The sequence below is a fragment of the Pseudogymnoascus destructans genome (assembly GCF_001641265.1).
Source record: "Pseudogymnoascus destructans isolate 20631-21 unplaced genomic scaffold scaffold_36, whole genome shotgun sequence".
Taxonomy (NCBI): Eukaryota; Fungi; Ascomycota; class Leotiomycetes; order Thelebolales; family Thelebolaceae; genus Pseudogymnoascus; species Pseudogymnoascus destructans.
In genome coordinates, this window is record NW_020167555.1 from 109,650 (window position 1) to 134,809 (window position 25,160).

Consider the following 25,160-nt stretch of genomic DNA (forward strand, 5'->3'; position numbering starts at 1 on the left):
GATTATCAACTGTGATACCAGCGCGGCGATCAACTGTTTGCACTTGGTTGCTCTGTCTTAGCGGCGCTCGGGAAGCTCGCCTCGGGCTGGATCTAGGGGTTGGTGGCTTTCGGGGCACGGGGGTATCAGCCTTCTCCGTGCCCCTCCACAAATCCCAACTCTTCATACAGTTCGTTCCAAGCAGCGTTACTCCACGTACAAAGTAACTGATCGTCATATTTTCGAGGTATACTTAAAGTTTTTGTCCGTGTTGCTGGCACGGCGATCTTTTCTTGGCGCGCGATTGCTGGAACCGAGCTCGTCGGATACCCGCGCCTTGAGGATCCGAGCATTCGCCATATTCCCCTTACTCTATCTACGTATGCAGAAGACCAGTTTTGGATATCTGTCTTACTTCAACAGCGTCGAAGGTGCTCTCCGTGATGTCACGTAGTTTGGCAGAATCGTCTTGGCATGGAATTGCTGCAACCGAGCTCCATCACGCCTCTCAGTTATACTCCAAATTCAACGAGCCGTTCGGGAGCCTCACCAACGTCCCCAGCCTTCTCGGAATGTGGATGAGGCTAACAGTTTATTTTAGGTCTCTACGCTAAGATGGTTGCTTTGGGTGATGGAGACGGGCCCTACTCCTGAAATGGCCCGTCCCGTTGTCCCCATCCCCGTTCCTCTCATAGTATGACTGCAGGCTTTATGACATGGCTATGAGATGCATCTATTTCTTGATGACAAAGTTGGTGACTTATTTTGCAGTGGCTGTCAGCCTCGACGCTAAGTCGAGGTTTGTCAATCGGTTAAATCGATCGCGTGCATCCTCAGGAGTGCACCGCTCAGCTTGTGCACTTTCGAATATGTCTCCAGGTCCCAACTGAGATGCAAGGGCCTCGATCGACGGAACTATTGATTGATGGTGAGCACCAAGCCGTGACATATCCATATCCTTGCGTCATTGATTATCTTTCTGCTTCAAGTCGGATGAGAATAGATGAATAGGGGAAGAGTCCATAGTCTATATTTCGTATCTGAATTACTATAAAGCCATTGTCTTTCCCTCCTCATCCGTTCATCAACCAGCCATCCAGACATTAGCATCTTCTCATCTGCCTTCCAGCCTCCAACTTTTATATACTCAAACTTTTGCCTCCTTTCAGCCAAGCTACTATCCAACATGCGTTTCTCAGTCACCGCCACCGCGCTCTTCGCTCTCGTTGCAGCAACCCCGTCGGCCGCCAACCAATGGACCAGCCAACTCACCAAGGACCTTCAAGGCCTGGCTTTGTCCACAAGGTCCATCTGGGGACCTACTGGAACTATCACCCGCGTTGATGGCCCTCTATTCGCGGATAACTTGGGCAACTTCCCTGTGGGTTTTTAGTCATCGTCCGTATAGAACAGTTTCTCATTCGGATTTATAGAAAATCGTCGGTGGATTGAAGGCCATTGTCAAGAAGGTCAACGAAGTGACCGCCAGCCTTCCCCATGCCTTTCCAGGTGTCGAGTTGAAGGACTTGTACCCAATCGATTGGGCATATGATGATGTAAGTCCAACCCACCCATAAGGAGTACCGTGCCTCTCGGATAGAAACTAACGCCCCATAGTTCCTCGTCGACCAGCAAATCCTCATGAATGTCCTGAACCTCAAGTCGCATAAGTTCAGCGACAGCATTCCTATCAAGGCTGATCCTCTCATCGCGGTCCTCAACGAGCTCGAACCCGCCATTAACGTAAGATTCCCCCTCCAAGACCACACGCTCATATGACTGACTATTTGCATAGTGCTTTGCTGATGCCGCCAAACTCCTGTTCCTACCAGAGCCCCACCTGCTGGAGAATAAGCGTAACACCCTCAGCAAGACAATCAAGGCCGTGGTTAGCAACTACAGCCCAAAGGCCCCTAAGGTCATGCGCACTTTCACCGCTTAGAGTGCCCAAGGGTAACTCTTTGTGGTGGCCAAGGCCAAATGCGGGGAGAAAAAGGAGTGTCGTGGGGAATATTTGTATTCGAAGATGGCGGGTTTGTAATTATTACGAGCTAGTTTGAGATTCATAAATGACAGTGAATTTATCATTCTTTACATGATTAGCATCTTGATTGGCGGTTTTCTGGCCTCGTTATCACTAGACGATTCGGCGCGAGCAGGTCCGAACTGTAAACACTTAACACTGGACAATCCGAAGGGAGCAGCCGCCTCAAACTATAAACACTTACCTCTGGACGATCCGGCACAAGTAGCCTGTCGCGTGTTTACTATATTCCCCCACAGATCATCTGCCGCCGAGCACTCTAAATCCGGGCAATTTAATTATGAAACTTCGGAAAATACACAGCATTTCGCACCAATAATTTCATCGACCCTATAGTATGGCAGTCACACGGCACTATCAATTTAATCGGCCAACTCTATTATATAGGGTTGACATTTCTCATTCAAATGCAGCAAGACAATCATCATGAAGATTGCAACCATCCTCGGTTTGGCCGGCACTGCCGCAGCGCACGGTTACGTTTCTAGCATCGTAGCAGACGGCGTCACCACTTCAGGTTGGCTTATCTCCTACTGGTATGACTTAGTGAACGGTATTCCCATTCCCCAGACCCCAGGATGGTACGAAGAGGCGTTGGACCTTGGATTCGTCCCCTCCCAATGAATACCAGTATGTCTGTTGTGGCAAAACCAAGTCCAGACTAACAAAAGCAGAGACCCCAACATCGCCTGCCACAAGAATGCAGTCAGAACGTCTCGGCGACGGTTGCTGCGGGCGGATCCGTCAAGTTCCAGTGGACTGCGCGGCCGCACAACACCGGCCCTGTCTTGACCTAGGTTGCCAAATGCAGCGGAGACTGCAAAAATGCGGACAAGACCGCGCTCAAGTTTGTCAAGATTGATGAGTCTGGAATTGACCTCAGGTCTGGGCTGCTGGTAAGCTGATAGCTGACGGCAATGCGTGGATTACTAAGTGCCAAATACTCTTGCTCCAGGTATGCCTGTCTCTTCTTTAGTCAGCCCCTTTTCGCCGGCCTCTGCTAACAATAACAGGCCATTATGTCTCCCGCCACGAAATTATCGCGTGCCACAGTTGCACTTCGCTTAATGGCGCGCAAAACTATCCGTTCTGCTTGAACATTGACGTGACGGGTTCTGGCACAGCAAACCCGGTGGGAACTGTTGTCTCCAGCCTTTACGGCAAGAATGACCCAGGTATTTTATTCGACCCGTATGTCACGATGACGAGTTATAAAATCCCCGGGCCTGCTATGTGGACTGGGCAGTTCTACCCAACTCGACAATTCCTATGTCTGCACTTGTGGATGGAGAAGTTCTGTTTCGTTGACGGATGTATATATTCATGCACATACTATATGTATACTCGAGAGAGAATGCACATACCAACTTCTATTCCACCTCGTACCAAAACTTTAGTCCATGCAGATCACGTAGACTCTTCAGTGCCTCCGGCGTCTGATCTGGCCAGTTTTCTCCAATCACCTTCAGCACCTCCTCAAACATAATCTTATACCCCGCGGGCGTTATATGGAGGCCTGACAGATTAGCATCGCCACTTAGAACTTAGAATAAGACAACAAGCGTACCGTCATCTAAAAATGATTTCAAAACATCACTGAAGCCCGCAGCAATTGACCCCCCCGTCCTCATGGTACCCTCCAACCCACCCAGCCTTTGCCACGAAGACACTCCAGAGATCGACAACTGGCGTCCCCGTTTCTTTTCCCACCTTCGTCACGGCATCTGCGTAAAGCGCAGTGTTACGGTTGTATCTCTTCACCTCCGTATACCCATTCTTCACGTCTTCTCTGGCAATGAACGTCTCCTCGATCGGCGGAGGCCCTATGAGAATTATTCTCGGCGGGGGATCGTGCGCAGCAATTAGGGGATGCGAGATCATATCTCTAAGGTTCTGAGTAAAGTCTGGGATAGACACATACTGCGTGTCCACGAGAGGTGGGCCAAGATTAGAGTCATTGGCGCCAAAGAAGGTGGTGAGGAACCGGACGCGGGCTTGGGAAGGGGCCGGCAGGATGGCAGGTAGAATTTCCACGGCGTTATTTGTGTTGTAGCCGCTACGAGAGGGTGTCAGTCAAAGTCATTTTTGTTTGGAATGGAATATAGGTTACCCAAACCCACGATTTATCACATCTAGCTTCAACATATAGGCTGGGGGTAGGGTTAGCCTTGAAGATCCTTGAGGTGCTTAGCCGTACCATTTTGCAGGGCAGAGGCAAACGCAAATCCATGCTCCTGGTCGTTGGATTTCTCGGTGATGCTGTCCCCTGTAACACCGTCAGTTTGAGCTAGTAGGAGGGTTCACATTCCATACCGAAGAGAAGGAACTGGTCGAGAGGACCAACTGGGAGCTGGCTTGGCATTTTGTATTACAATTAGGCTGCGCACTGGGTACTCACGAGTCGAGTAGTAGAATTTTTACTCACCCAGCTGAGTTACTCGCTCATGTCCCGAGTATTGTTGAATGAGGATTACTCACTTGCTGAGTACCTAGTATGGGTCTTTGTTGGAACAGGAAGTACCGTGGTACGGGATCACACACAAATCATGTGGTTTCTCCAGTGGTCGGGACTTCTCACGGGTGCAACGGGGCAGGAATTCTCACACAGTATATAGCTTACTATAGCAAAATAAGATCGATTGATTAACTACACTATCTAATGGGCCTACGTGGCTATTTGTAGGCCTTTCGGAGGTTCTGCTTCGACCCCCCAAAAGCCCCCTATTCTGGTGGCTTCAGAGCTGAAACCCCAGTTGAGACTGTGGTGGTTTCCAGCACCGGTCGGAGATCCTGGGATGCCGTAGTGGATTATAGGGCCAAATACCACCGTATCCCACGCCCACGGCCTACTCTCCAACAGTCTTGGCAACTCAGTTATATCACGTGTTTGATTAGCCATTACTTATGTTAAAAACGGGGTGCGACTTCATTGATCAAGACGCCACAACTCCAACTCCATTCCCATATTGTTGATGTCCTATTCCACACTATAACCTTTGGCCTTTAGGTACCAGGTTACCAGATGGTTGCCAGAACTCATCTGACCTTCATTCCTGGGTGAGAGACATTTCCATCGATTAAGCCCACAGCTTAAACATCATATCCTGCAAACGCCGAACCAATATCATACCCTTTGCCTGAATTGTCACTCTCTTCGCATGAATAGCGAGGAGGTTTGTCACTATAACTGTTAGTATGTCCCTGTCACTATGTTTAAACATCATACTCTCAAATTCTCGAATGAGGAAGCATTCAGCAGCTTCCTAAAGAGCTAGGATAGCAGATTGCTGGAAGCGAAGATTGGACTTGAAGTCTTCTGTGATTTCCCTAACAAGACGCTGGAATGGGAGCTAGTATCAAGTTGCTGTCTTCTGATATCGCGGAGAGCCTTGGTGCCTATATGTTTATTAGAGAGTTCTGGTAATCCTCTGGTAATCCTCTGGTAATCCTCTTACTAGACTTTGTGCAGCGCGTGGCCTTCTGAGCATGATTGTTGCTAGCTTGAGATGAGCAAACTGGAGCTTTTCTTGCTGTGCCCACAGCCTTTTCCTGTCCCTTTCCGCCAAGCCCAGAGCCAGCCCGTAATCCAAGTGGCATCCTTGGTGCTATGCCGCCAGTTGATCTCCTAGCAGTTTGCTTGGTACGAGTCATTTGCTAATATCAAGGTGAGTTAGTAAAGTAAACACAAGATAAAGAAGTAGATCAAAAGATATGTGTACTTACAGTGAGTTTGTAGAAAGAATATTGCAGAAGAAGAGTATAGTAAAGAGGTAGAGGTTGAAAGGTATGTGTTTTATATGAAGGTGCGCATTGTGGTGTTGTTTTTGGAACAGTAATTCTTTGTAGGTGAATATTCCTTCACAAATATTTTTGTTTGCAACTTTAAAATAACCACGACCTTAGAACCACCTTCCTTGGTTACTCTCCGATCTACACATTCTTCTTCCCTTTTGAGCCTTTACCTCTTCACTAGGACTTCAACTAAGTTTATTATCTTGATTCTATAGCCAGAACTTCTGGAGATCTCTGCTAATCACGTGTTTAGTTAGTATGGCGAAACTCAAGGCACATGAAGAACTCTCCACTAATGCGAATACTATCAAAGCTCGCAACTGCGTCTCCAACCTTACTGAAGATGAGAAGGCTGTTCACTTAGCACTCAAGGCTGACCATGCTGATCTGAGCTACTACTTAAAGAAGTTATATAAGTCTGCAAAGTGTAAGGATGCCTCCTTACCTAGATACTCGAAGAACCCGCCTCAGAGCTGTTACGGTCACCACAAGCATGAAATCCGACTCGGTGTGGTTTCGGACCAGTAGAGGAGGACATAGCGAGTTACACTATAGTGGGGGACAGTAAGGGTGTAGGGTTCAGGGTCGATGCGGACCTGTTGCGGTGAAAGGTTCAGGGCTAGGGTTGGGATAACCGAGTCGGGCCCGTTTCGGGTACTTAAGGAAACAAACTTAACGGGGTTCCCCCTTCATCTTTTTTGTATCCTTCGTAGTAGACCTATAGGATAGCATCCTTTTAGCCTCCAACTCGCACTCTCATATGCTATTACTGTGAGCTGGGTGCCCTGTGTCATTACACAAAGTATATCGCTGCCTCTACTGAAGACAAGACACGTCTACAGAATGAATTGAAGGTTGAGTGTATTTGTGTTCGGTAAGTTCCTTCTGGTAATCTCTGGTAGCCTCAATCTAACTATAAACAGGACTGAGAAGGGTACCCATGCATCTTGCATTGCGAATCAGAAAGTCAAGAATATTAGCGCCTCTTCTTCTCCACAAGCCCCACCATCTACTCCGCCCAAACAACTTCTGTCTGAGCTTGCTGCATTTGAGGGTATCTCAAGTATTCCAATCGATGACAATCATAACAGCGAATGGGAGGATACTGAGGTTGAAGACGATTTGGAGTTGGAGCTTATGTTACAGCGCGAGATATTTTAAATGACGAGGCTGTTCTACCAGATGAGCTTTCCGATGAAGAGATCACTAGCACCCAGGCTCTCTTAACTCAAGCGCACATTGATGTATGCTACCTCATAATCTGGTAATCTTCTGGTGATACTAATAGTTGATAGGCCCATGAAGAGTCCAATTTCCGCAAGTGGCAACATTTCTGGGATAGCTGTATCCACTCATATACGAGAAAGGCTGGAAAGCTGAGAAAGAAGCCTGAGCGTCTCTTTGAGTATATGCCGTGGATTGATGTAGAGGAAGGGTACGTCTCTGATCATCCTAGCAATCTTCTGGCAATACTAATTGTTTATTATAGCACTTTTCACGAGGTTATCCCACCACATAAATATTTCTGTTTGTACGAGCAGGCAGTTTGGAAAGTGGGCCTAATTACCAGGACCTGTGCAGTGGTACCCAAAGTCTTACAATCTTGTCGACAATGGATGGTTGCAAATATCCACTCATAGTTCTAGCTTCAAAGAGGCGTTCTTACTTGTCTACTCTAAGAAGTTTGATAAGGAAAAGTGGGCTAAGGTATCAGCTGCACAGGATATGTTGTTCCTGGAGCTAGAGTAGAGGAGAACTTGAGTTGCTAAAGTTATAGCGCTGGAGTACCTTTCGCGTTGGAAAACCAGGTATTTAAGTACTTCATCGTAGCCAGACTTCTGGTAACCTTCTGATAATCGAGCAATTTGCCAAATGCCATCTCAATACTCAGAGTTGTTTGATTCTGACAGTATTCTCAGACTCTTTTCCGTCTTCTCAACGACTATCCTCATTAAATTAAGTCTGTAAGGACACAGGGCACCCAGCTCACAGTAATAGCATATGAGAGTGCGAGTCAGAGGCTAAACGGATGCTATCCTATAGGTCTACTACGAAGGATACAAAAAAGATGAAGAGAGGAACCCCCGTTGGGTCAATCTCCTTAAGTACCCGAAACGGGTCCGACTCAGCTAACCTGCCTTAACTCTTATCATGTGACCGTAACCTGCCCGACTCAGATCCTTTCCATCACTGAGGGACAGGCATCCTTACAAAGTCCCTGCAGGCCTTGAATATATTGGCAAGTTAAACCAATTCGTCAAATGGACTAAGGATACACACGATATATTCATTGAGTGGTGGAAGCTATCACGATGGTATGAACAACACTCAGATCATACTACAAAACTCCTTATGAAGATTGCATGGGATTCAACCAACTGGAGTTCTCAATACTGGAGAAGTTATCACCAAGGAGCAGACCGGCTTTCTGGAGAACCATGTGTTATTTGTACTTATTGTTCGAAGGCCCTTACGCATCCTGCAATCAAGTCTGCTGGCCCAAAGTCTATGGCAACACATCTTGCATCAGACATTTGCAAAAAGAAGTCACAGATGGGAAGGATAGTCTCTATCAAATGCGAATCAATCAAATGCAACCTCAACAAGTAAGGATTACCAGATTATTACCAGAATTATGTAGGTTAATACCTATAATAAGATCATATTCTCACACAAGAGACATTTTATGAACAAGTTCTATACACAGTTATCTTGACTCATAGCTCATTCCGCTCAGTCGAGGATCCTCATCAAGACCCTATAAATACTTTAGGTATTAGTAGGTCTGGCCGGCCTCATCAAGCAAGGTGGAGGGATGTTCTTAAGCATATATAATAGATAATAGCGTTCTAATAATCTTCTGATAATCATGGTACTTAGATAGAGGAATATACATGATTCGTTCTCACAGCTTACTAGAGATGGCGAGAGTGATGCTAATAGATGTAATACTTTAACTTAACCATAAAACAGTATTAATCGTATGAGGGACTGTTCACATGATGCATAAATCTTACACGTGATAGCCGAGTACTCACCAGGTTTTTACAGAGTAACTGAGTATTGACCTCACTCACCGAGTCGAGTAAAAGGTTCAGCTACTCACCCAGCTGAGTAACCCACTGAGCGAGTGAGCCGAGTATTGAGCGAGTAGTGCGCAGCCTAATTACAATGGCAATTTATACAGGCATTCAAACAGGAAACCGATGAATGCCACAGTCACCGTTTATTCGCACGATGAGAACAACATGTCGTCTTTGATTACAAGCGCCATAAAACCCCGCCGCCAAGCTATTGCGCACCGCCACCATGAGAAACGCCTCAAAGTGCATATTGTACTATTCCCACCAATCGCTGCTTCCCCGTACAACCCGACCAAGCCACAATTGCCACGACTTGCCTGTGACTAGCGGTTGTCATATCCCTCTTGGTGCCGCGAGTTCAATTGCGACGGTGTTAGGCAGTGCAGCGACATGTATTCCTATTATAGAGCGAATGCGAGAAGGAACAAGCTTTACTGGGCCCATGTCTCATCCTTCGAATGCAGATAAGCATTTTAAAGGCCTGTTTAGGTTTCTGTCAGATCCATCGTGTGGTTGCCAAATGCGCGACAAGCATTAGAGGCATCTTCAGGCTGCGCCTCAAATTGCCATTTACGGAACGAGAGCGAAGGATGACGCGTAAGTATGATCTCTTTATAATTTTTCGAGTGTATATATCTCGAAAGACCAGCTCACTATGGTCTGCCTTCTTCTCCCCATCTCACGCGCCCTTTCTCAAATTTCACTACAATGTATCCACCAAGAGTTGCCTCCTTCTCCAACCCGTCACATACTGTCTCTGGAAGCATGGGAAACGAGGCCTTCTTGGCTGGCTGGCCCTTCACAGCCTCTGCGTTATTCGCATAGTCGGAAACACCGTGCAGCTTAACGCCTACAACAATCATTCCAGTGGGGGGCTTGCTACTCTAATTCTCCAGAGCGTTGGACTTTCACCTCTGATTCTTGGCGCAGTTGGGATTCTCCATGAAGCGTCAGTCTACCCTCTCTCCCCACCTACCACTACCTAACATCTTTTAGGAGACGTGCTCGCGATCCCACCCTCAACCGGAAATTCGAATGGATTCTTGTCATCCAATACCACCTCACCGTCATCGCAGCGATGGTCCTGGTCATCATGGGCATTGTGAAGTTGCAGGATGGGGCTTCCGTCGGGAATGTGCTAATGAAAGTTGGCATGGGAGTGGTTCTGGCCTGCTGGGCCATCCTTGCAGTTTGGACGCTGCTCTCATTCCGGTCATCCCAAGAATACGCTGCTGGCGGGCTCTCCGCTGATGGCACAAAGGTTGGCCCAATATTCGTCCTAACTCGAACCCAGCTAACCCCGGATAGTTGCTCATGGGGTTGCTTCGGCTCTTCCACTCATCGCGCTACGAGAAATATTCGCTGCAGGCTCATCCTACGGGCCTTCATCTAGCTTCACCTCGTCTCTTGCAGTCAAGATTTGCCTTAGTGTCGTTCCTGAGATGCTCTCCATCATCGTCCTCTCGGTTGCAGGCATACGCACACGTGGTATCGCAAATAAGTTTCAGAGGACGAAGTGAGTGTTGTATTAAGTGGAGGATTGGGAATATTTTAATGATAGTCGCTGGAATTACTAGCTGTTATACATATCCCCTTTTTTTTACTTCGAGGCAGCACGAGTATAACTATTGTCAAAGATTGGACGTGAAGGCATCCCAGTGGGGTTATGTAAGAGAGCGCGTTCCTACTCCGTATATACGATTCCGGGCGGGGTTTGGCACTAGTGCAGACCCTCCGCCTTGGCACCGCAATGCACGTGATTGGAATATGCACGTGATGATGCTCGTGACAGGTTATGATCCTTGTCACTTGCGGCTGACGCGGCCCGTCATCGTTTCCGTACTACACATCGTAACTCGTCCAACATCTCGGGATACAACAAAATCAAACCATGTCGGATTTCTCACCACAACCAATTAGTCGCAGCGCGAGCCCACCCCGTGGGGATATAGACCAATTCGTCCATTGAAAGCCAGAATTGGCGTAGCTAACCCTCCGTCACGACTATATCATAAGAAGTCAAGATATGGATGCCTGCAATGCCAAGCCCGGGGCGTTAAAGTATAGTCCGCATTTTCTTTAGTCGATATGTCAATAGCTGGGAATATCATGCCAAGCAGTCAGTCATAGATAGCATGCCTAACTTGCCACAGTGTGACGAAGTCCACCCTCTATGCGGAAGCTGCCACGGCATAAGGTTTCTTGCAATTATGCAAGGCTTGGGCCAAGTAGATCAAGTGAAAGCTCGGCCTCTACCTCCCGAGCCAAGACAGCCAACGACGCGACAGTAACCACAAAAGAACACCCCGATGCAGAAAAACGGCGCATGCTCGAGCTCAAACTCCTCTACCTCTATATGACTCATATACAGGTAGAGGAGTTTGAGCTCGAACGGACCATCCAGTGTTAGTCATATAATATGACTAACACTGGATGGTCCGTTTCCTTACCATCGAGGAACCTACTAGCGAAAGATCGCGGGAAATATGGGTCTTAGAGATGCCTGGCCTTGCATTGAAGCATGGCTCGCTCTTATATTCCATATACTGTATAACCACGATGCATCTCTCTAAGATGGAGCCTCTAAACCTTGAGGTTTTAGAAGCATTCAACATCTATTTCGGCCACGCTATCCGAATTCACCGGCATGAGGTTAGCCAGATTAATAAAGCCAATGCGGATGCGGCGCTTTTTACGGCGTCGGTAATTCGTCTTTGTGCTCTCGTCCTATTACAGGACAGGGAGATGACCCCATATACGCCTCCTACGAATGGCTTTTGATAACGAAGGAAGCTGGATATGTATTCGTCGAGGCATATCCATACGTCTATCAAGGGAAATTTTGGATAATAATAAAGAATTAACTGAGAATGGCGTTTTTGCAGGCCGTGGGATCTTGAGACTGCCTTCGGCGCCGTTTTAGCAAGCAAGAAACCGTGGGAGCTTGAGGGCACCTTTGCCGTCAAGGATCCAAATTGTCTTGCCCACCTGCTTGAACGAAACCAGGACCACGAACGAGATGAGCCCTGGAATGCAGACATCGAAAAGGTGTATAAGAAGGTGATAAGTTTTATCGGCACTACGAAGAGCGCAGTTAACGCCAAGAAGAACTCTGGGGATGTTCTGCTGTTCCCAATCCTAACTCCGAAACTATATATCGATTTAGTTAGTGAGCAACACCGCGAGCGTTGGTTTTGCTCGCGCGTTACTTTGCGCTTCTCGTGGCATATAGGGAGGTTTGGTGGGTTGGTGGTATAGGACGGAGAGAAATCAACGGGATTCAGTCCGCCTTGCCAGTTGGCTGGCACCAGTATATGAACTGGCCACTAGAAGTTGTGCTGGAGGGGGCGGTGAGGGAGCTGAAAAACTATCGATGTTGAGTTCTCTAAACTTGGGCTCTAAGAATCGATGATTCTCATAGTTGGGCTAAAACTTGAAGTAATGATAATTTACTTTCTAAACACGGCAGAGAAGCAGCTTCGGAGGTCAGCCGGGGCATAGTTGCGCCGACTTAAACCATGATGCGATGCCTGGGATACATGTTGGACGAGGCGCAGCATCTCCAGCGACAACGTGTCTCGACCAAAAGTTAGGACTCACTTTTTGCATATGGCTATAAAGATATCTGCATGTCAAGTGCTTAGACTGCGAACTTTATGACTTATCCAAAATGTTTCGAAAGGCGCTCAAAAAAATAGGCAAGAAGCGTGACAGCCTTGTCTCTACGCCTCCAACCGCGAGCCAGGTACAGGCAACCACATCTCCTTCAGCAGGACCGTCAACGGATAGAGCAATTACAGAAGTTTTTCGCGCCCGGGGCGATGCTAGAGCGCAAGCTGGTAATTATAATGGGGCTATCGTGATGTACGATGAGGCACTGGCTGCTACCCCAACTGATGCGGCTCTCCTGTTGAGCCGGTCTTTTGCCCATGCGATGTCGACGCCGCCAAATCTAGGTTTAGCTCTAAAAGATGCAAACGCTGCAATCCAAATTGATTCCCGGAACTGGCAAGCTTGGCAACAGCTGGGAGAGACGCGCTTGAAAATGGGATATATCGCCGTAGCAATGGAGGCTTTGGAAAATGCACTCGGCCTTGCCAATGGCTATGACAAGGTCACAGTGCAAAGGGCTCTCACAGAAGCGCGGTCTAGAATGCCGCCGCCTACTCTTTCGAGACAACAGACAGGTAAGCCCATCTCTTTCGCATATTGGTGGTCTAAAAGTTAACCACGCAAAGCACTTCCTTCTCGACCCGCCCAACCGGCTCCCCCAACTCCAGCTGCTCCGGCGTTTCCATCTGCTCGATCGTCTCCCGCTGCGCCATATTTTCCCGCTGCTCCTGCTTCTCCCGCTGCCTCACCCCCCTACACTGCTCCTCCTCCTCCCGCTGCTTCACGCCCCTGCGCTGCTCCTACCCCCCCGGCCGCTCGAGCTACTCCAGCTCTTCGACCCCAAGCTAGCCCGTCTCCCACAGCTGCTCGAGCTCCTCCGACTACGCCAGCTCCACCAGCAACATCCGCCTCTACATACCCCCTAGAGGCTTTTCTCAACCAACCCAGAAACCAGTCTGATGCCCCTCCCGGCTACACTCCTAGCGTAAACAATCCTGATCCAGCCGTGAGAATTCTGTCGCAGCAAGCAATTGGGACTAAGTTAAGAGAGTTTGAGACTACGCTAAGGGGAAGAAATAGGGGGTCCATTTCAGTTAAACCTTATACTGGCGAGGGATACGTCGATGCCGTACAGCTGGTCTATAATGGTTTGACCCAAGCCGACCTAACGAACAGAGAGCTTAGCACTCAGACTCAGACTTATCTCCACTCTAGCCTCTGTATGTTTACATTGCTCGATGATGCCGCGTTTAACTGACCCTCCCTAGCCACGATGACTTTTCACGAAATTGATTTTCCGAGCAACGTATTTCTCAACAATGACTGCGAAACCTCGCCCTTCTATGAAGGTAAAATGCCTGGAACAGTCACCATAACCGGATATTCCAAAGAGTACCGTGTCCATCAGCTCTCACTAAATCCGAGACTCAATATTACTTTCGAAGCAAGTGGTGCCCTTCCAGGAGCTTCGCTAGACAAGATCGTGCAGCGAATTTCGGCATTGCAACTACTAGGGACGTCTGAAGACAGCAAATTTCTCGGGCAGCTGCTTGGCCTATCTCAGATAGAGATTTTACAGACGGGCTTTCATCCCGCAGGCGGCAATAGGCAGAAACAAATCGACACCATCTGTATGAAATTGAGCGGTAGTTTATACGACGCCCCAAGCCGGTTTGTCGACTTTAGCAAGGCTAGAAATATCAGCAACAATACTCTCGGTAGTACTGCGCAGGGAATCGGTCTCCAAAACTTCCTCTACCAGATTCTACTCGGAGCCGAGTTGCTTGTGCGGCTGCGAAAAGAACCAGTGAATACCAACAATGGCGGTATCATGACCGACGCCATATCCGCACTGGTCATTCTCAGCGCGCTGTGGATGCAGAACGTATCCATCACCGCCGCGGTAAATTCTACCGCCGCTCCCCTACCAGCAAACAAAATGTACACGCTCTATTCCATACACAACCAGAGGCAGATTGAGGGTCTCATTCGCTTTGGAGAAGCTCTCTCGTGGCCATTTATGGACGAGGCGAGGGCATACATTGAGAATGTATATAATGACCTTGCGACTGGGGCCGCAGGTATAGGTTTTGACATCTGCGACTGGCTTTTTGGCCTTGTCCTCCCTGGGAAGATATTTCGCCACAGAATCATGTGCTGCCTCGTGGATGCCACGCCTTCGGTGCGATCAATCAACGCCTCCCCTTTCTGGGACAGCGGAATCGTCGTTCAGAACAAGAGTTACTGGCCGAAACGGACGGTTTTAGGAAGGGTGCTTGGTGGACTCAACAACCCGAAGAGTCTCTGTGGTTGGATTGGGCCAGTTCCTGCTCCGCAAGGTTGGACTTCATCAGCCTGGATCAAAATCAATGCTCGCGCCGTCGACGTCCCAATCCCCGTTAGCACGACGCAACTACAACTTACTCTCGACGGTCTCGGATTGGCCGACCCAGACGTGAACGAATCGCCCGAAGCAGCATTGGAAAGCATCACCGACATCGGGCAATGGATCCAGGCTCTTGGTCCATCGCCGACTGCGCCTCGAAACGATGTCAAAAAGGTCGAATTTAAATCCCTGCGTCTGACAGAGGTAGCTGGCACTCCCGCGGCAAAGGAGTACCGTGCGACGGTCGACTTCACCATTAACAACGTTCCCATAAGCTACGTACTATACTCGAATCCGCTCTTCGTATGCGCCCCCCCTTGCGTCGGGACTCACCTCATGCACCGGCGCCAAGCCGTCAAGTATCTCGACAGTGTAGTTAAAGTGGAAGACCTCAAAGAGGCATATCCGCCGACAGACAAGCTGGTGATCATCGATGCTCAGGGACCAGGGGAGCAAGTGGTTGCACGGGCGTGGTGTGCGGAGCGCGCAAGGAATGCCATCGTAAGGAAGGGCTTAGATTGTTGTTTTGCATGTGCAGTAAATATTGCGCACAAGACTACGGGGTTAGGATTTCATGTTCTTATTTGGAGTTGATTATGTGTCACGGGTTTGATATAGCGTTTCTTCTTCTTCTTTATGAGCACTATGAAAGATAACTAATTTATTACTCCCTTGCCGTCGCTCCCATCACGCTCTCACACCGACTGGTCCTATCCCCGCGACCTCGGGGCTCGAACGGCTCGAGGGGTGCTGTGTTGGGGTAGCTATCCCCCCACCTCCCTTACCCCCTAAACACACCCCTATGCAGAACGTCCGGTGTATATAGCGCTTAATACGAGTACATTTTAATTCATAAGGCTAGATGGTCTAGTGGTAAGATGTCCGTCTCTCAATTATCAACCGGTTTTGGATAGCTCCAAACTCGCCTTCGGCAAGCCCCCGAGTTTGAGGTTGAGAACCGACGGGAGACTCCAGTTCGAACCTGGGTCTGGCCATGTTTTTATCTATTTTTTGGCCCATTTTGGACTTTTTTGGACTTTTTTTTGAGGAACGAGGTTGCACGTTCGAGTCTTGGATGAGGCTTTGTTGCCTGGCTTGGTGCCTATTGCCCGTAGCCTGTTGCGTAGCCTGTTGCGCCCATCCTATCCCATTGTGCGTACTGCCTTTATGCCGCCGTTACGCACTCACGATCCTTAACTGGGATCCGCCTCTAATACTCAACAGTGCGCTGTCCTGCCCGAGAATCTGAAAGGTATGTTAACACGTCTTAATTTATATATATATCTAACTGCCTACAAAAGCTAGCCATCCTAGCATCAACGCCACTCCTGAGCACACTTTAAATTCCAATTGCAAATATCCCTCCTTATATTCTCACATCTCCATTACCACCTCGAAGCCACTCATCTGTTGTCCAATCCACCCCAAATCCCAAACCCTCGCAAAACTATCAAAACCACTCATCCACCCTCACCCCCACCGAACCCCTCTCACCCCTCAAATCCCACTGCTACTCCCCCCACCCCCCACCGCATGCGCAAAAACCTTCGCCGCAAGCTGACTCAACAACCTCGCCTTATCCCCCTGCGGCAACTCCTGAAACACCGAATACACACTCATCCCCCTCGCATCCCTCACAGCTCCCAGCCTATTCCCCGCGACCGCCCCGGCGACCATCCCCGGGAAATTCGCCACAATAAACCCCATCGCCGCACCACTCAGCCCCCCCACCACCGACCAGAACCGTCCCGTGCCATGCCCAGCCTCATTCGCCATCCCCTCCTCCCTAAGCATCTCCTCGAACACATCGCCGAATTGCGCGGACTCGGCTTCCTCCCGGTTGGGGTGCGTGTTGAACCCGAAATTCTCCCACCAGTTCCCCCCCGTCCCCGCGCCGTCGGAGGGACGAGGGATGTCCCAGGCGTCCTCGTCGGAGGCAGCGGAGGGGCCGGAGGTGAAGCCGCCTGGGGCGGGGTGGGGGCGCGCGAGGTCGTATTCGCGGCGCCGGGTGGCGTCGGAGAGGGTGTAGTAGGCGTCGTTTATGAGTTGGAATTTGCGGGTGCGGGAGGCGCGGTCGGGGGAGTCGGAGGGGACGCGGTCTGGGTGTGTTTTAAGGGCGGCGCGTTTGTAGGCGTCGCGGATTTGTTGGGGGGTTGCGGTGGGGGAGACGTCGAGGACGGAGTCTGTGGGTTGGGTGCTGGTTAGTTGGAGGGTAAGGGTGAGAGTGGTGGGGGAGAGGGACGTACAGTAATCGGGGTTGCTGGAGGGAGACATGATGGTGGAGGGGTCTCGAGATGAAGGATTTGAATATCCTTCCTTTGAGTCGTGTATGCACTTATGAAAGATGTAAAACTCCCCTCCCTCGGCCACATCGTCATAGCTGTGGCGCAGGCCAAACCTGACATGTGGCGACATGAATTTTCATCACGTGATCTCTACCAAAAATCCCCTAACCCAAAATCCCCACTCGCTAAACCCCTAGTCTAGCCCCGTTCCCGACCCCCCTCCCCCCCCCCCCCCCCCCCGCCCCGCCAATCCCCAACCACCCCCAACGGCAAAGCTGACACGACGTGTATCACAAAAAGCGTGGATCCCCTTCGTGAGAGCCAGCACACACCTACATACGCACAACTCCACCCTTTTGCATCGAATTGTATATCCAAACGTATTACGACCTCACTTCGCTCTACCCAACGAACCGCGAAGACAAGCATCGTTGTTGCCTGACGCTCCACTTGCGACGGAGCAATTCGACACTGACAAGCAGCACAGCACAGCGAACGGGCGAAGTTAGACGAATAACAGGCGCAATGGGCTGGTTCGACGGCGCCTCAGAGGTAGCATCCTCCTACATCCTCGGCGGCTACGGCGGTACGGAGGGCCGCGCGAGCCCGAGCCGCAGCAGCCGCCACGGGGGGCACAAGAAGCATAAATCGCATAAGTCCAACGAGACGGGGAGTGCGTTTGGGGATTGGGCTGCGGGGGTGAGTGGGGGAGGGGTGCCGAGGCATGGGAATAGGAGTACGACCAGTTTTTTTAGTGTTGGTGAGTAGTAGACCTTTCTCTTATGTGTTGTTGTTGTTGCCCTAGTGGATTGATGGGCGGTTGATGGGCGTGGATTGGAGTGGAGGCAGTAGAAATGGGTTGGTGAATAAGATAAAAATAATAGCTAACAAACCACCCAGGCTCCGGCGCCCGCTCAGCAACATCCTCCTACCGCCGCTCCCCCCGCCGCGGCCTCCTCGCGCGCACCTACTCCCGCCTCCGGCACCTCCTCCGCAAACTCCTCCACTTCCTCAAGACGCACCCTCTAAAAGTATTCATGCTCGTCATCATGCCTCTCATCACCGGGGGCGCGCTGACTGGGCTTCTCGCGCGTTTCGGGATACGACTACCTGCTTCATTGGCGAAATTGGCGGGCCTGGCGGGCCTGACGGGGGGGAAGGGGGGGAATGGGGGGGGGCATAGTGGTGGAGGGTTCGAGGGGTTGGGGGGGGTGATGAGTGTGGCTAAGTTGTTTATTTGAGGTGGAGGGGGAGAGTGTTTTGATATCCGGGAAGGGCGGAGGGAGGATTTATTTGTGCCTTTGTTTGTTTTGGGGCAGTTTGGGAAGGGGTTTAGGAATATGCTTATACGATTTTCTTTTACCTTGGACTTGTTTCGTTGGATTGAAATTGATGATTATACCTCATCACAACTCTTCAATGCGAGTAATACGCACGTGCACGATTCACAGAACTGGCCCTCACTCATGGAGTGCATAAGACATCCCAAAACGGGGCTGTGGTAAATGTAAACGGATTATAGAGGTAAATAGAGTTACAGAAGTACTACCTAGCACCGCCCTCGCAGGTAAAAAATGCAAGATCCCCCCCCCCATTTCCCATCTATGCAAAAACATTTTATCCATCATTTTCTCCCTATTTACACTCAACATCCCCCACCTACACTTAAAACAACATCAAAAATCTCTTTTTAAACTCCCACAAAAATGGGAAAACAAGAACAAGCGAAGCAGAAAAACAAATATCTTACGTCTAATCTATTTCCTCCCACTCTTCCTGCTGCGCGCCTTCTTCGCAGACTTGTTAGGCGTAGCCCCGCTCGTCTCGCCAGCAGTGTCGTTCTCAGACGTAAAGTCCTCGCCCTCCTCGTAGTCTGAGTCAGAATCCGCAGCGGGGGCGGGGGAGAGGAAGCGGCCAGCGGACTTGGCGTAGATCCAGACGGGGAGACGGATGAGAGCCGTGTCGCGGAGGCGGGGGGATTGGAGTTCGGCGGGCTACGTCGTGTTAGTTCTTTCATTCCCGCAAGATTGACGAAAAAAAAAGGGGGGGTTTGGGTGGTGACAGGTGATAAGGGTGACTTACATCAAGCAACAGCTCCTGCATCTCACCATCATCATTACGCTGCTCGAGATACACGTTCCCCACCGCGTCAACAACAAGTATCTTCCCATTCTCAGCCACAACGCGCTTCTTCGGCCCAGTAACACCAGTCGGCGTATCAGCCGGGGACACCTTCGCCTTAGGCGCCTTAACCTTCTTCTCCGGCTTCTCCTTGCGCGAGTCCTTCTCCTGCATGCGTCTCTGCCTACGGTTCATAGGCTGCATAGCAGCCTCCGCATCGCTATCCGTTGCCGGCGGCGTCTCGGCGCCCGCATCCACGCCCGGGATGGAGAGGTTCGCGCTCCCCGCCGCGCGTCTCGCGAACTTGACGTAGCGGCCTACAAACTCCTGCTGTCTCTTCCAGCCGAGGTACAGCGCGAAATAGTGTCCCGCGCCGCCGACGAAGATGAACAGACCCAGCAGCACGGTGCCGAACCCAGGGCGGAAACGCGCGTAGTAGTATCCCGTGCCCTTCCAGACGGGGAAGCCATTAGCGAGGAAATGGTCGTAGCGCGCGCGCTCCGGCCCTTTGAGGAGTTTCTGGACGAGACCCAGGCGGGCGAAGCGGTCGGAGGCGGCTTTGGCGGCGGCGTTGATTTCGGCGTTTGAGGGGCGGTCGGCGGGTTTCTTGGATTTGTCGGTGGACTTGGTGCGGGAGGCGATGAACTTTTGCTTTACTTTGTCGGGGTGGAGGGCGAGGGAGCGCTTTTTGTAGGCTTTGGTTATCTCGTCGTGGTTGGCGTTTTGTTTGAGGTTGAGGAAGTCGTAGAAGGTTACTTCGGGGCCTTCGGAGAGGGCGATTTCGTCGCGGAGGCGGAAGATTTCTTGGTCTGTGGGGCTGGGGTGTTAGCTGGTGGTACGGATTGGATGGTGAGAGTGGGAAATGGAAATCGGAAAGATGAGATTGGGGAGGGAGAGAGCTGTACCTTCTTTGCTCCAGGCGGCCACCAAGGTGACGGCGCAGGCAATGACAGAGAAGGCGAGGGAGAGCTTCATGATGGCTGGAGGGATGACGGGGAGAGGAGAGGAGAGGAGAGGCCAATTAAGAGACCTGGTGGTGTTGGCGGTGATGTGGCACCTTCTCTGGCAATTAAAGATTGGACAGCGTCGTGGTCATTGAGGGTGATGAAGATGAAGTCTATACGCGGACCTGACGCTCTCACCTCAGGGAACTATAAATGTTGCGACGTTGTCACTTCCCAAAAAATGGCACGTGACTTACTGTGTGGTTCCAAGAAATACTCACGTGACTTACTGTGTGGTTCCAAGAAGTACTCACGTGACTTACTGTATGGTTCCAAGAAGTACTCGGGTGGTACATGCAGAATATGTGGAAAATAGAGGCAGATCTTTTATCTGCCCAGTCCGCGCAAGTACCACCCAAGTATCCCCTCTCTCAGCGTATAGAAATCCAGGCTCCAAGAGCTGGCGTATGGGAAAAGAGGGCAGACGACACCGCATCAAGTACCACTCGGTACTTTCTGGCGGACGACGCATACGTGTATACCCGACAATACATCATACCGACAGCCGACGGTATACCGACATAAGCTTCCTGCAGCCTCTCCTCCCCATTCTCCCCATTCTCCCCATTCCCCTCAATAGAAAAAAAGAATCCATAGATCCATAGCTGTGTCTTATCCTATTTGGTATATCTTGTCGCCGTGTCCTCTCTTCTCTTCTCTCCCCTCCTTCCTCTTCCTTCTCTCCCCTCCTTCCTCTTCCTCTTCTCTCCCCTCCTTCCTCTTCCTTCTCTCCTTCCCATCCTTCCCAATCCTCACTTCACTCTCTGCCCCCGCTCTCTGCGGCCCTACTATACCACCAGCGCCCATTTGCTGGCTGGACCCAAACCCCCGTGGTGCTCTCCAGCAACAAACTCGATAGATACTCACCGCTGCCCCGACATTCAGCCGCCGCATCAAGAGTCAAGGGGACATATCGTGCGTGCAAGGAACGAGGACGAGGTCGTGGTCGTGGGCAAGAGGTCGTTGTGCTGAGTGAGTTGCTCCTTCATCCTCTATGCCAATCCCTTCAACTTGCACTGCACCCTGGAGCCAGTCCCCCATCCACAATGACGAAACTCCCTGCTTACTTACTCAAGTCCGACCACAGACCACAGAGCAACTTACGAAGACTCTCCTTCGCTCTTCTGTCGAAATTCGACAGGAATAGACCCCGAATTCATTCATCAACTGCTTTCCCTCCAAGGCTTCCAGATCGCCAATCACTGCCCGTTGCCCGAAAAAATACGTGAACCAACCCCTGTTGCCGATTATCGGATTATTTGGGGATTATTATGGGCCTTCGAGACTCTCCTATTTCAGTCAGCTCCAGCTCCCAAAAAAGATTCACAGCCTACAAAAAATACGTTCGTCAGTCATCGAGATTACATTCGTCGACCTGTTCAATTGTCCACTTAGACTTCACTATTTTCCCATTATAAACAAAGGTTCGTGGGCCTGGCGCCTTCCCGAAGCTAGTACCTTGCTGGTGGCTGGGCGACTTGCGTGTTCTTTGCTGACAACAGCCCCTGCCCATCACAGCTCCTTCGCACCTCCAAAAAGATTTGACAGATCTCCCTCACGACACGAAATCACTACAATCATCCACACCCGTCATCGGTACAGAAAGGACTCAATCCGCACCTCGATTGATCAGAAAGCATCTCTATCAGCTAACTACAACTTCACAAAAACATCAATTACCTCTCAATTCGTCCTTAACAACAACCCAACCTTCACAATGGCACGCATTCAGATCCCCCTGGACGTCTTCACGTCGAGACTCAACCTCTCCGACCGCCTTGCCGGCTTCCGCTCGCAGACAATCGGCTCCCGCTTCGCCAACATCAAGCCCATCTCCGAGTTCCTCGACTTCAAGCGCCTGTCCAAGCCCGCCAACTTCGGCGAGGCCCAGTCGCGCGTCAACTGGAACCTGGGCCACTTCTCCAGCAACTATGCGGCCGTGTTCGTGATGCTCAGCATCTACAGCCTGGTGACGAACCCGCTCCTCCTCTTCGTCATCATCCTCATCGTCGGCGGCATGTGGGCCATTGGCAAGCTCGACGGCCGCGACCTCGAGCTCGGGGCCAACCGCATCACCTCATCCCAACTCTACACTTTCCTCCTCATCGTCGCCATCCCTCTGGGCTTCTTCGCGTCGCCCTTCTCGACAATCCTGTGGCTCATCGGCGCGTCCGGAGTCACCATCCTAGGACACGCCGCATTCATGGACAAACCCATCGATGCGGCTTTTTCCGGGGAGGCGGTCTAGGTGGTCGGCCGCGATCTCCCGAATCTATGCCCCCATGGGGAAGACCACCGGGGGCGAAGGGGAGCAAGGCGCGCAGGCGGTGGGAGCGCGACCAGGCGCGCTACCGCGAGAGCGTGCGCGTCGAGGAGCTCGACTCGGACGACTCCTCGGACGCCCGCGGCGTCGCCGTCAACGGCTACCCCGCCCGTTACTCCGCCATCGACGTCGCCCCCAAATCGAGAAAGGCATACGCGTACCAGCCCGACTCGTCGTCCAGCAGCAGCGCCTCCTCCACCGACAGCGACAGCAGCGACAGCAGCGGCAACGTCAGCGCGGCCCAGATCGCCCTCCGAGACAAGGAGGAGGCCCTCGTCCAATCCGCACTCGCGCGCATCCGCCGCGCACAAGAAAAAGGAAAGTTAGAAGTCAAGCTCCGTGAGGATGAGCTCGCCGCCCTCGAAAACAGGCGGAAGCGCATCGCAGCCGAGAACGCGACGAAGGCGAAACCGAAATCCTCGCCCTCGTCATCCAAACGCGATAAAGCCAGTGGTGGCAGCGAGCGCAGAAATAAGAAAGGCTCAGGCCCGCCGATGGTGACTGTTCCCATCGTCCCGCCGCCTGAACTCGCGTCGTCCTCGTCGCGGCCGCACTCTAGACGACATAGCCGCGCTATACACGCTGATCCAGCACTAATGGAGTCGTACGCTGCGGAATACCGTCCTCCCTCCTCGCACCAGCACCAACACCACGCCTCACCCGGGCGTCCACGCTCGTCATCCTCGCTCGCGCGCCCGGGGTCGCAACACTACGCGTACCCGCCTCCACCGATGATGACAGGTCGCCATGTCTCGGATGGAGTGAGGCCGGGGTCCTCGGCGTCGATGGCGGGGATGCAGATGCCCATGACTGTTATGCGGGCGCTGTTGCCGCATGAGGAGGGCTGGGACCCGAGTGCCTCGCGCAGGGGGAGCGTGGGGAGTGGGGTTGAGTATGATCCGTTTGAGTACCAGGTTAGGGCTGAGGGGGAGTATGGGCGCGGTGGTGGGGTTGGGGGGGGAGGGGGAGGGGCAGGATATCCTGTGGGGGGGGAGGTGGTGTATTCGAATGTTAGGAGGGCTATGCCTCCTTCTGGCGCAGGGGTGTATGTGGAGAGGAGGAAGGAGAGTAGTAGTAGCGAGGAGACGGATGAGGGAAGTGGGGTTAAGGTTGTGCCGGAGCGGGTTAGGGAGAGGGAGAGGGAGGTTGTCCCTGTTCCTGTGGCGACGCCGAAGAAGAAGGGGAGGAAGAAGAAGCGGTAGCGGTAGTTATTTTCGTTGGGGGTCGCACTTTTTGGACGATTCCCGGGTTTGTTTTTTTTTGAGATTTTGTTTGGCTTTTTGCGAGGTTTAATGATGATGACTGTATGTTTGCTCTTTTAGCTCTAAAAGGGAGGAAGGGGGTGCATATAGAAGTTTATTCATAATGGGTCGAAAAGCGAGGGGGGTTATATATTATTTTATGATGGCTGATTGATATTTATTATCGTTTTTTTGGTGTGAAGTGAAGTGATGTGATGTGGTAGGTGGGTTAGTGATTGGGTGAGTGGCGAATAAAGGATCTTACGGACAGAGAAGTTTTTGTGGGAGAGAGGCCAATGGCGGTGGATTTCATTACGGTATCGCGAGGGATGGGATTCACACAAGGGGCGGCAGACTAACTTACCTTTGCTGGTCTCTCTGGGACCGTTATATCGGTAGAGCCGTGGTGTTGGGTGGTCGGGATGGTCGAGGTGGTCGCCATCTCGAAATAAGGGCAAGGGCAAGGGCGGCAAGGCTCGCCCGCTAGGCCGGATGGCACCGATTTAACTATTATCAACACAATAGTAGTAGCTTCCTACTGTATGGTCGTTTGGTGAAACCAGCACGTATCTGTCACGGAATTGGGTTGGATCGCATCGACTTCGCTGCCGCTCACGGACACTATAAGGTACCACCAAAACTGTAGTTAATAGAGTATGATATTGCGTTGCTCTCTCCGACATTGCAGCTGTCGGCTCCACCGCACTGGATAGGTATCTACAGTAATATATACGTTAGACTTCTTTATTTCATTAAAATAGTTTGGACTGGGGGTAGGGGGGGATGCTGAGTCCACAACGTACACTAAGCTGAGTGTGGAGGTAACAAGAGCAATCAGGAGGACCATTCGCGCCGCTAGTTCCACGAACGTTTGCTTTTGGGGAGTGCTCGGACATTGAAAGTGAGGTTTCATTAAGATCGTATTCCTTTGACCCTGCAAGTCGGGCTGCCTGCAAAGACATTCGAAGTTGTCTCCATGTCAAGTGTGCCACGAGTGAAGCAAGCCTTGCTATTTTCCGCGCTCAAAGGCTTGGCCTGTAGGGAATTGGGACCTTGATTGAGCATCGTACGAAGCTATCAGCGTCGCTGTACATTCTGGTGCAGGTGATTCCTCGTGAAAAATCAGCATGCTCATGCACCATGTATGATTGCCCGTTTAGCAGGGTTAGCACAAATAATCATAATAATCATGACTAACGTACTTCATAAGCAAGTTGCGCATATATGCAAGTTGCGCACGCCCCCTCATTTTTTACGTGTCTGCACTTCAGGCGCACAAAGATGGCTATT

At 51.0% G+C, this 25,160-nt stretch overlaps 12 protein-coding genes and 1 non-coding gene across 13 annotated transcripts; 10 read left to right on the top strand and 3 right to left on the bottom strand.

Moving 5' to 3' along the window:
• Positions 1-1,005: 1,005 nt before the first annotated feature.
• On the top strand, positions 1,006-2,055 carry VC83_09026 (uncharacterized protein). The gene is made up of 4 exons (XM_024472565.1): positions 1,006-1,360; positions 1,413-1,535; positions 1,597-1,722; positions 1,775-2,055. The coding sequence occupies exons 1-4, from the start codon at positions 1,166-1,168 to the stop codon at positions 1,919-1,921; spliced, it is 591 nt and encodes a 196-aa protein (XP_024319800.1). The 5' UTR covers positions 1,006-1,165; the 3' UTR covers positions 1,922-2,055.
• Positions 2,056-2,449: 394 nt separating this feature from the next.
• On the top strand, positions 2,450-3,120 carry VC83_09027 (uncharacterized protein; the record flags this gene model as incomplete). Its single annotated transcript, XM_024472566.1, has 4 exons — positions 2,450-2,632; positions 2,698-2,777; positions 2,835-2,919; positions 3,037-3,120. 4 exons carry the CDS (start codon positions 2,450-2,452, stop codon positions 3,118-3,120), a joined length of 432 nt encoding a protein of 143 aa, XP_024319801.1.
• A 181-nt stretch (positions 3,121-3,301) lies between these two features.
• Positions 3,302-4,516, bottom strand: VC83_09028 (uncharacterized protein). Its single transcript, XM_024472567.1, has 4 exons — positions 4,337-4,516; positions 4,221-4,289; positions 4,134-4,173; positions 3,302-4,079 (listed from the first exon to the last, which is right to left on the bottom strand). The coding sequence occupies exons 1-4, from the start codon at positions 4,383-4,385 to the stop codon at positions 3,617-3,619; spliced, it is 621 nt and encodes a 206-aa protein (XP_024319805.1). The 5' UTR covers positions 4,386-4,516; the 3' UTR covers positions 3,302-3,616.
• Positions 4,517-5,899: 1,383 nt separating this feature from the next.
• On the top strand, positions 5,900-7,564 carry VC83_09029 (uncharacterized protein; the record flags this gene model as incomplete). The annotated part of the gene is made up of 6 exons (XM_024472568.1): positions 5,900-6,242; positions 6,641-6,689; positions 6,739-6,869; positions 6,962-7,059; positions 7,111-7,250; positions 7,462-7,564. Exons 1-6 carry the CDS (start codon positions 6,074-6,076, stop codon positions 7,562-7,564), a joined length of 690 nt encoding a protein of 229 aa, XP_024319787.1. The 5' UTR covers positions 5,900-6,073.
• A 1,724-nt stretch (positions 7,565-9,288) lies between these two features.
• On the top strand, positions 9,289-10,524 carry VC83_09030 (uncharacterized protein). The gene is made up of 2 exons (XM_024472569.1): positions 9,289-9,847; positions 9,895-10,524. The coding sequence occupies exons 1-2, from the start codon at positions 9,357-9,359 to the stop codon at positions 10,289-10,291; spliced, it is 888 nt and encodes a 295-aa protein (XP_024319808.1). The 5' UTR covers positions 9,289-9,356; the 3' UTR covers positions 10,292-10,524.
• Positions 10,525-11,331: 807 nt separating this feature from the next.
• Positions 11,332-11,679, top strand: VC83_09031 (uncharacterized protein; the record flags this gene model as incomplete). The annotated part of the gene is made up of 1 exon (XM_024472570.1): positions 11,332-11,679. The coding sequence occupies one exon, from the start codon at positions 11,332-11,334 to the stop codon at positions 11,677-11,679; it is 348 nt and encodes a 115-aa protein (XP_024319807.1).
• Positions 11,680-12,568: 889 nt separating this feature from the next.
• VC83_09032 (uncharacterized protein) lies at positions 12,569-15,490 on the top strand (the record flags this gene model as incomplete). Its single annotated transcript, XM_024472571.1, has 3 exons — positions 12,569-13,085; positions 13,137-13,730; positions 13,779-15,490. 3 exons carry the CDS (start codon positions 12,569-12,571, stop codon positions 15,488-15,490), a joined length of 2,823 nt encoding a protein of 940 aa, XP_024319806.1.
• Positions 15,491-15,751: 261 nt separating this feature from the next.
• VC83_09033 lies at positions 15,752-15,891 on the top strand (the record flags this gene model as incomplete). The annotated part of the gene is made up of 1 exon: positions 15,752-15,891. It is a non-coding gene; the product is annotated as a tRNA-Glu (tRNA).
• Positions 15,892-16,393: 502 nt separating this feature from the next.
• VC83_09034 (uncharacterized protein) lies at positions 16,394-17,311 on the bottom strand (the record flags this gene model as incomplete). The annotated part of the gene is made up of 2 exons (XM_024472572.1): positions 16,394-17,079; positions 17,143-17,311. 2 exons carry the CDS (start codon positions 17,309-17,311, stop codon positions 16,394-16,396), a joined length of 855 nt encoding a protein of 284 aa, XP_024319810.1.
• Positions 17,312-17,450: 139 nt separating this feature from the next.
• VC83_09035 (uncharacterized protein) lies at positions 17,451-18,587 on the top strand. Its single transcript, XM_024472573.1, has 2 exons — positions 17,451-17,941; positions 18,082-18,587. Exons 1-2 carry the CDS (start codon positions 17,707-17,709, stop codon positions 18,420-18,422), a joined length of 576 nt encoding a protein of 191 aa, XP_024319809.1. The 5' UTR covers positions 17,451-17,706; the 3' UTR covers positions 18,423-18,587.
• A 93-nt stretch (positions 18,588-18,680) lies between these two features.
• On the bottom strand, positions 18,681-20,521 carry VC83_09036 (uncharacterized protein). The gene is made up of 3 exons (XM_024472574.1): positions 20,208-20,521; positions 19,264-20,111; positions 18,681-19,175 (listed from the first exon to the last, which is right to left on the bottom strand). Exons 1-3 carry the CDS (start codon positions 20,275-20,277, stop codon positions 18,939-18,941), a joined length of 1,155 nt encoding a protein of 384 aa, XP_024319773.1. The 5' UTR covers positions 20,278-20,521; the 3' UTR covers positions 18,681-18,938.
• A 1,502-nt stretch (positions 20,522-22,023) lies between these two features.
• VC83_09037 (uncharacterized protein) lies at positions 22,024-22,554 on the top strand (the record flags this gene model as incomplete). Its single annotated transcript, XM_024472575.1, has 1 exon — positions 22,024-22,554. One exon carries the CDS (start codon positions 22,024-22,026, stop codon positions 22,552-22,554), a length of 531 nt encoding a protein of 176 aa, XP_024319770.1.
• A 26-nt stretch (positions 22,555-22,580) lies between these two features.
• Positions 22,581-24,040, top strand: VC83_09038 (uncharacterized protein; the record flags this gene model as incomplete). Its single annotated transcript, XM_024472576.1, has 1 exon — positions 22,581-24,040. One exon carries the CDS (start codon positions 22,581-22,583, stop codon positions 23,829-23,831), a length of 1,251 nt encoding a protein of 416 aa, XP_024319772.1. The 3' UTR covers positions 23,832-24,040.
• Between the last annotated feature and the right edge of the window lie 1,120 nt (positions 24,041-25,160).

Bases quoted from the DNA above. Each gene is read 5' to 3' on its own strand.
- VC83_09028 (XM_024472567.1), bottom strand. From the start codon at position 4,385: ATGCCAAGCCAGCTCCCAGTTGGTCCTCTCGACCAGTTCCTTCTCTTC. The intron at 4,290-4,336 runs GTATGGAATGTG...ACGGTGTTACAG, and splicing joins CGACCAGTTCCTTCTCTTCG to GGGACAGCATCACCGAGAAA. The intron at 4,080-4,133 runs GTAACCTATATT...ACCCTCTCGTAG, and splicing joins GTGATAAATCGTGGGTTTGG to CGGCTACAACACAAATAACG.
- VC83_09036 (XM_024472574.1), bottom strand. From the start codon at position 20,277: ATGAAGCTCTCCCTCGCCTTCTCTGTCATTGCCTGCGCCGTCACCTTG. The intron at 20,112-20,207 runs GTACAGCTCTCT...CCAGCCCCACAG, and splicing joins GGCCGCCTGGAGCAAAGAAG to ACCAAGAAATCTTCCGCCTC. The intron at 19,176-19,263 runs GTAAGTCACCCT...AACACGACGTAG, and splicing joins TGCAGGAGCTGTTGCTTGAT to CCCGCCGAACTCCAATCCCC.
- VC83_09030 (XM_024472569.1), top strand. From the start codon at position 9,357: ATGCAGATAAGCATTTTAAAGGCCTGTTTAGGTTTCTGTCAGATCCAT. The intron at 9,848-9,894 runs GTCAGTCTACCC...AACATCTTTTAG, and splicing joins GTTGGGATTCTCCATGAAGC to GAGACGTGCTCGCGATCCCA.
- VC83_09035 (XM_024472573.1), top strand. From the start codon at position 17,707: ATGGGCTGGTTCGACGGCGCCTCAGAGGTAGCATCCTCCTACATCCTC. The intron at 17,942-18,081 runs GTGAGTAGTAGA...CAAACCACCCAG, and splicing joins GACCAGTTTTTTTAGTGTTG to GCTCCGGCGCCCGCTCAGCA.
- VC83_09026 (XM_024472565.1), top strand. From the start codon at position 1,166: ATGCGTTTCTCAGTCACCGCCACCGCGCTCTTCGCTCTCGTTGCAGCA. The intron at 1,361-1,412 runs GTGGGTTTTTAG...TCGGATTTATAG, and splicing joins ATAACTTGGGCAACTTCCCT to AAAATCGTCGGTGGATTGAA. The intron at 1,723-1,774 runs GTAAGATTCCCC...CTATTTGCATAG, and splicing joins AGCTCGAACCCGCCATTAAC to TGCTTTGCTGATGCCGCCAA.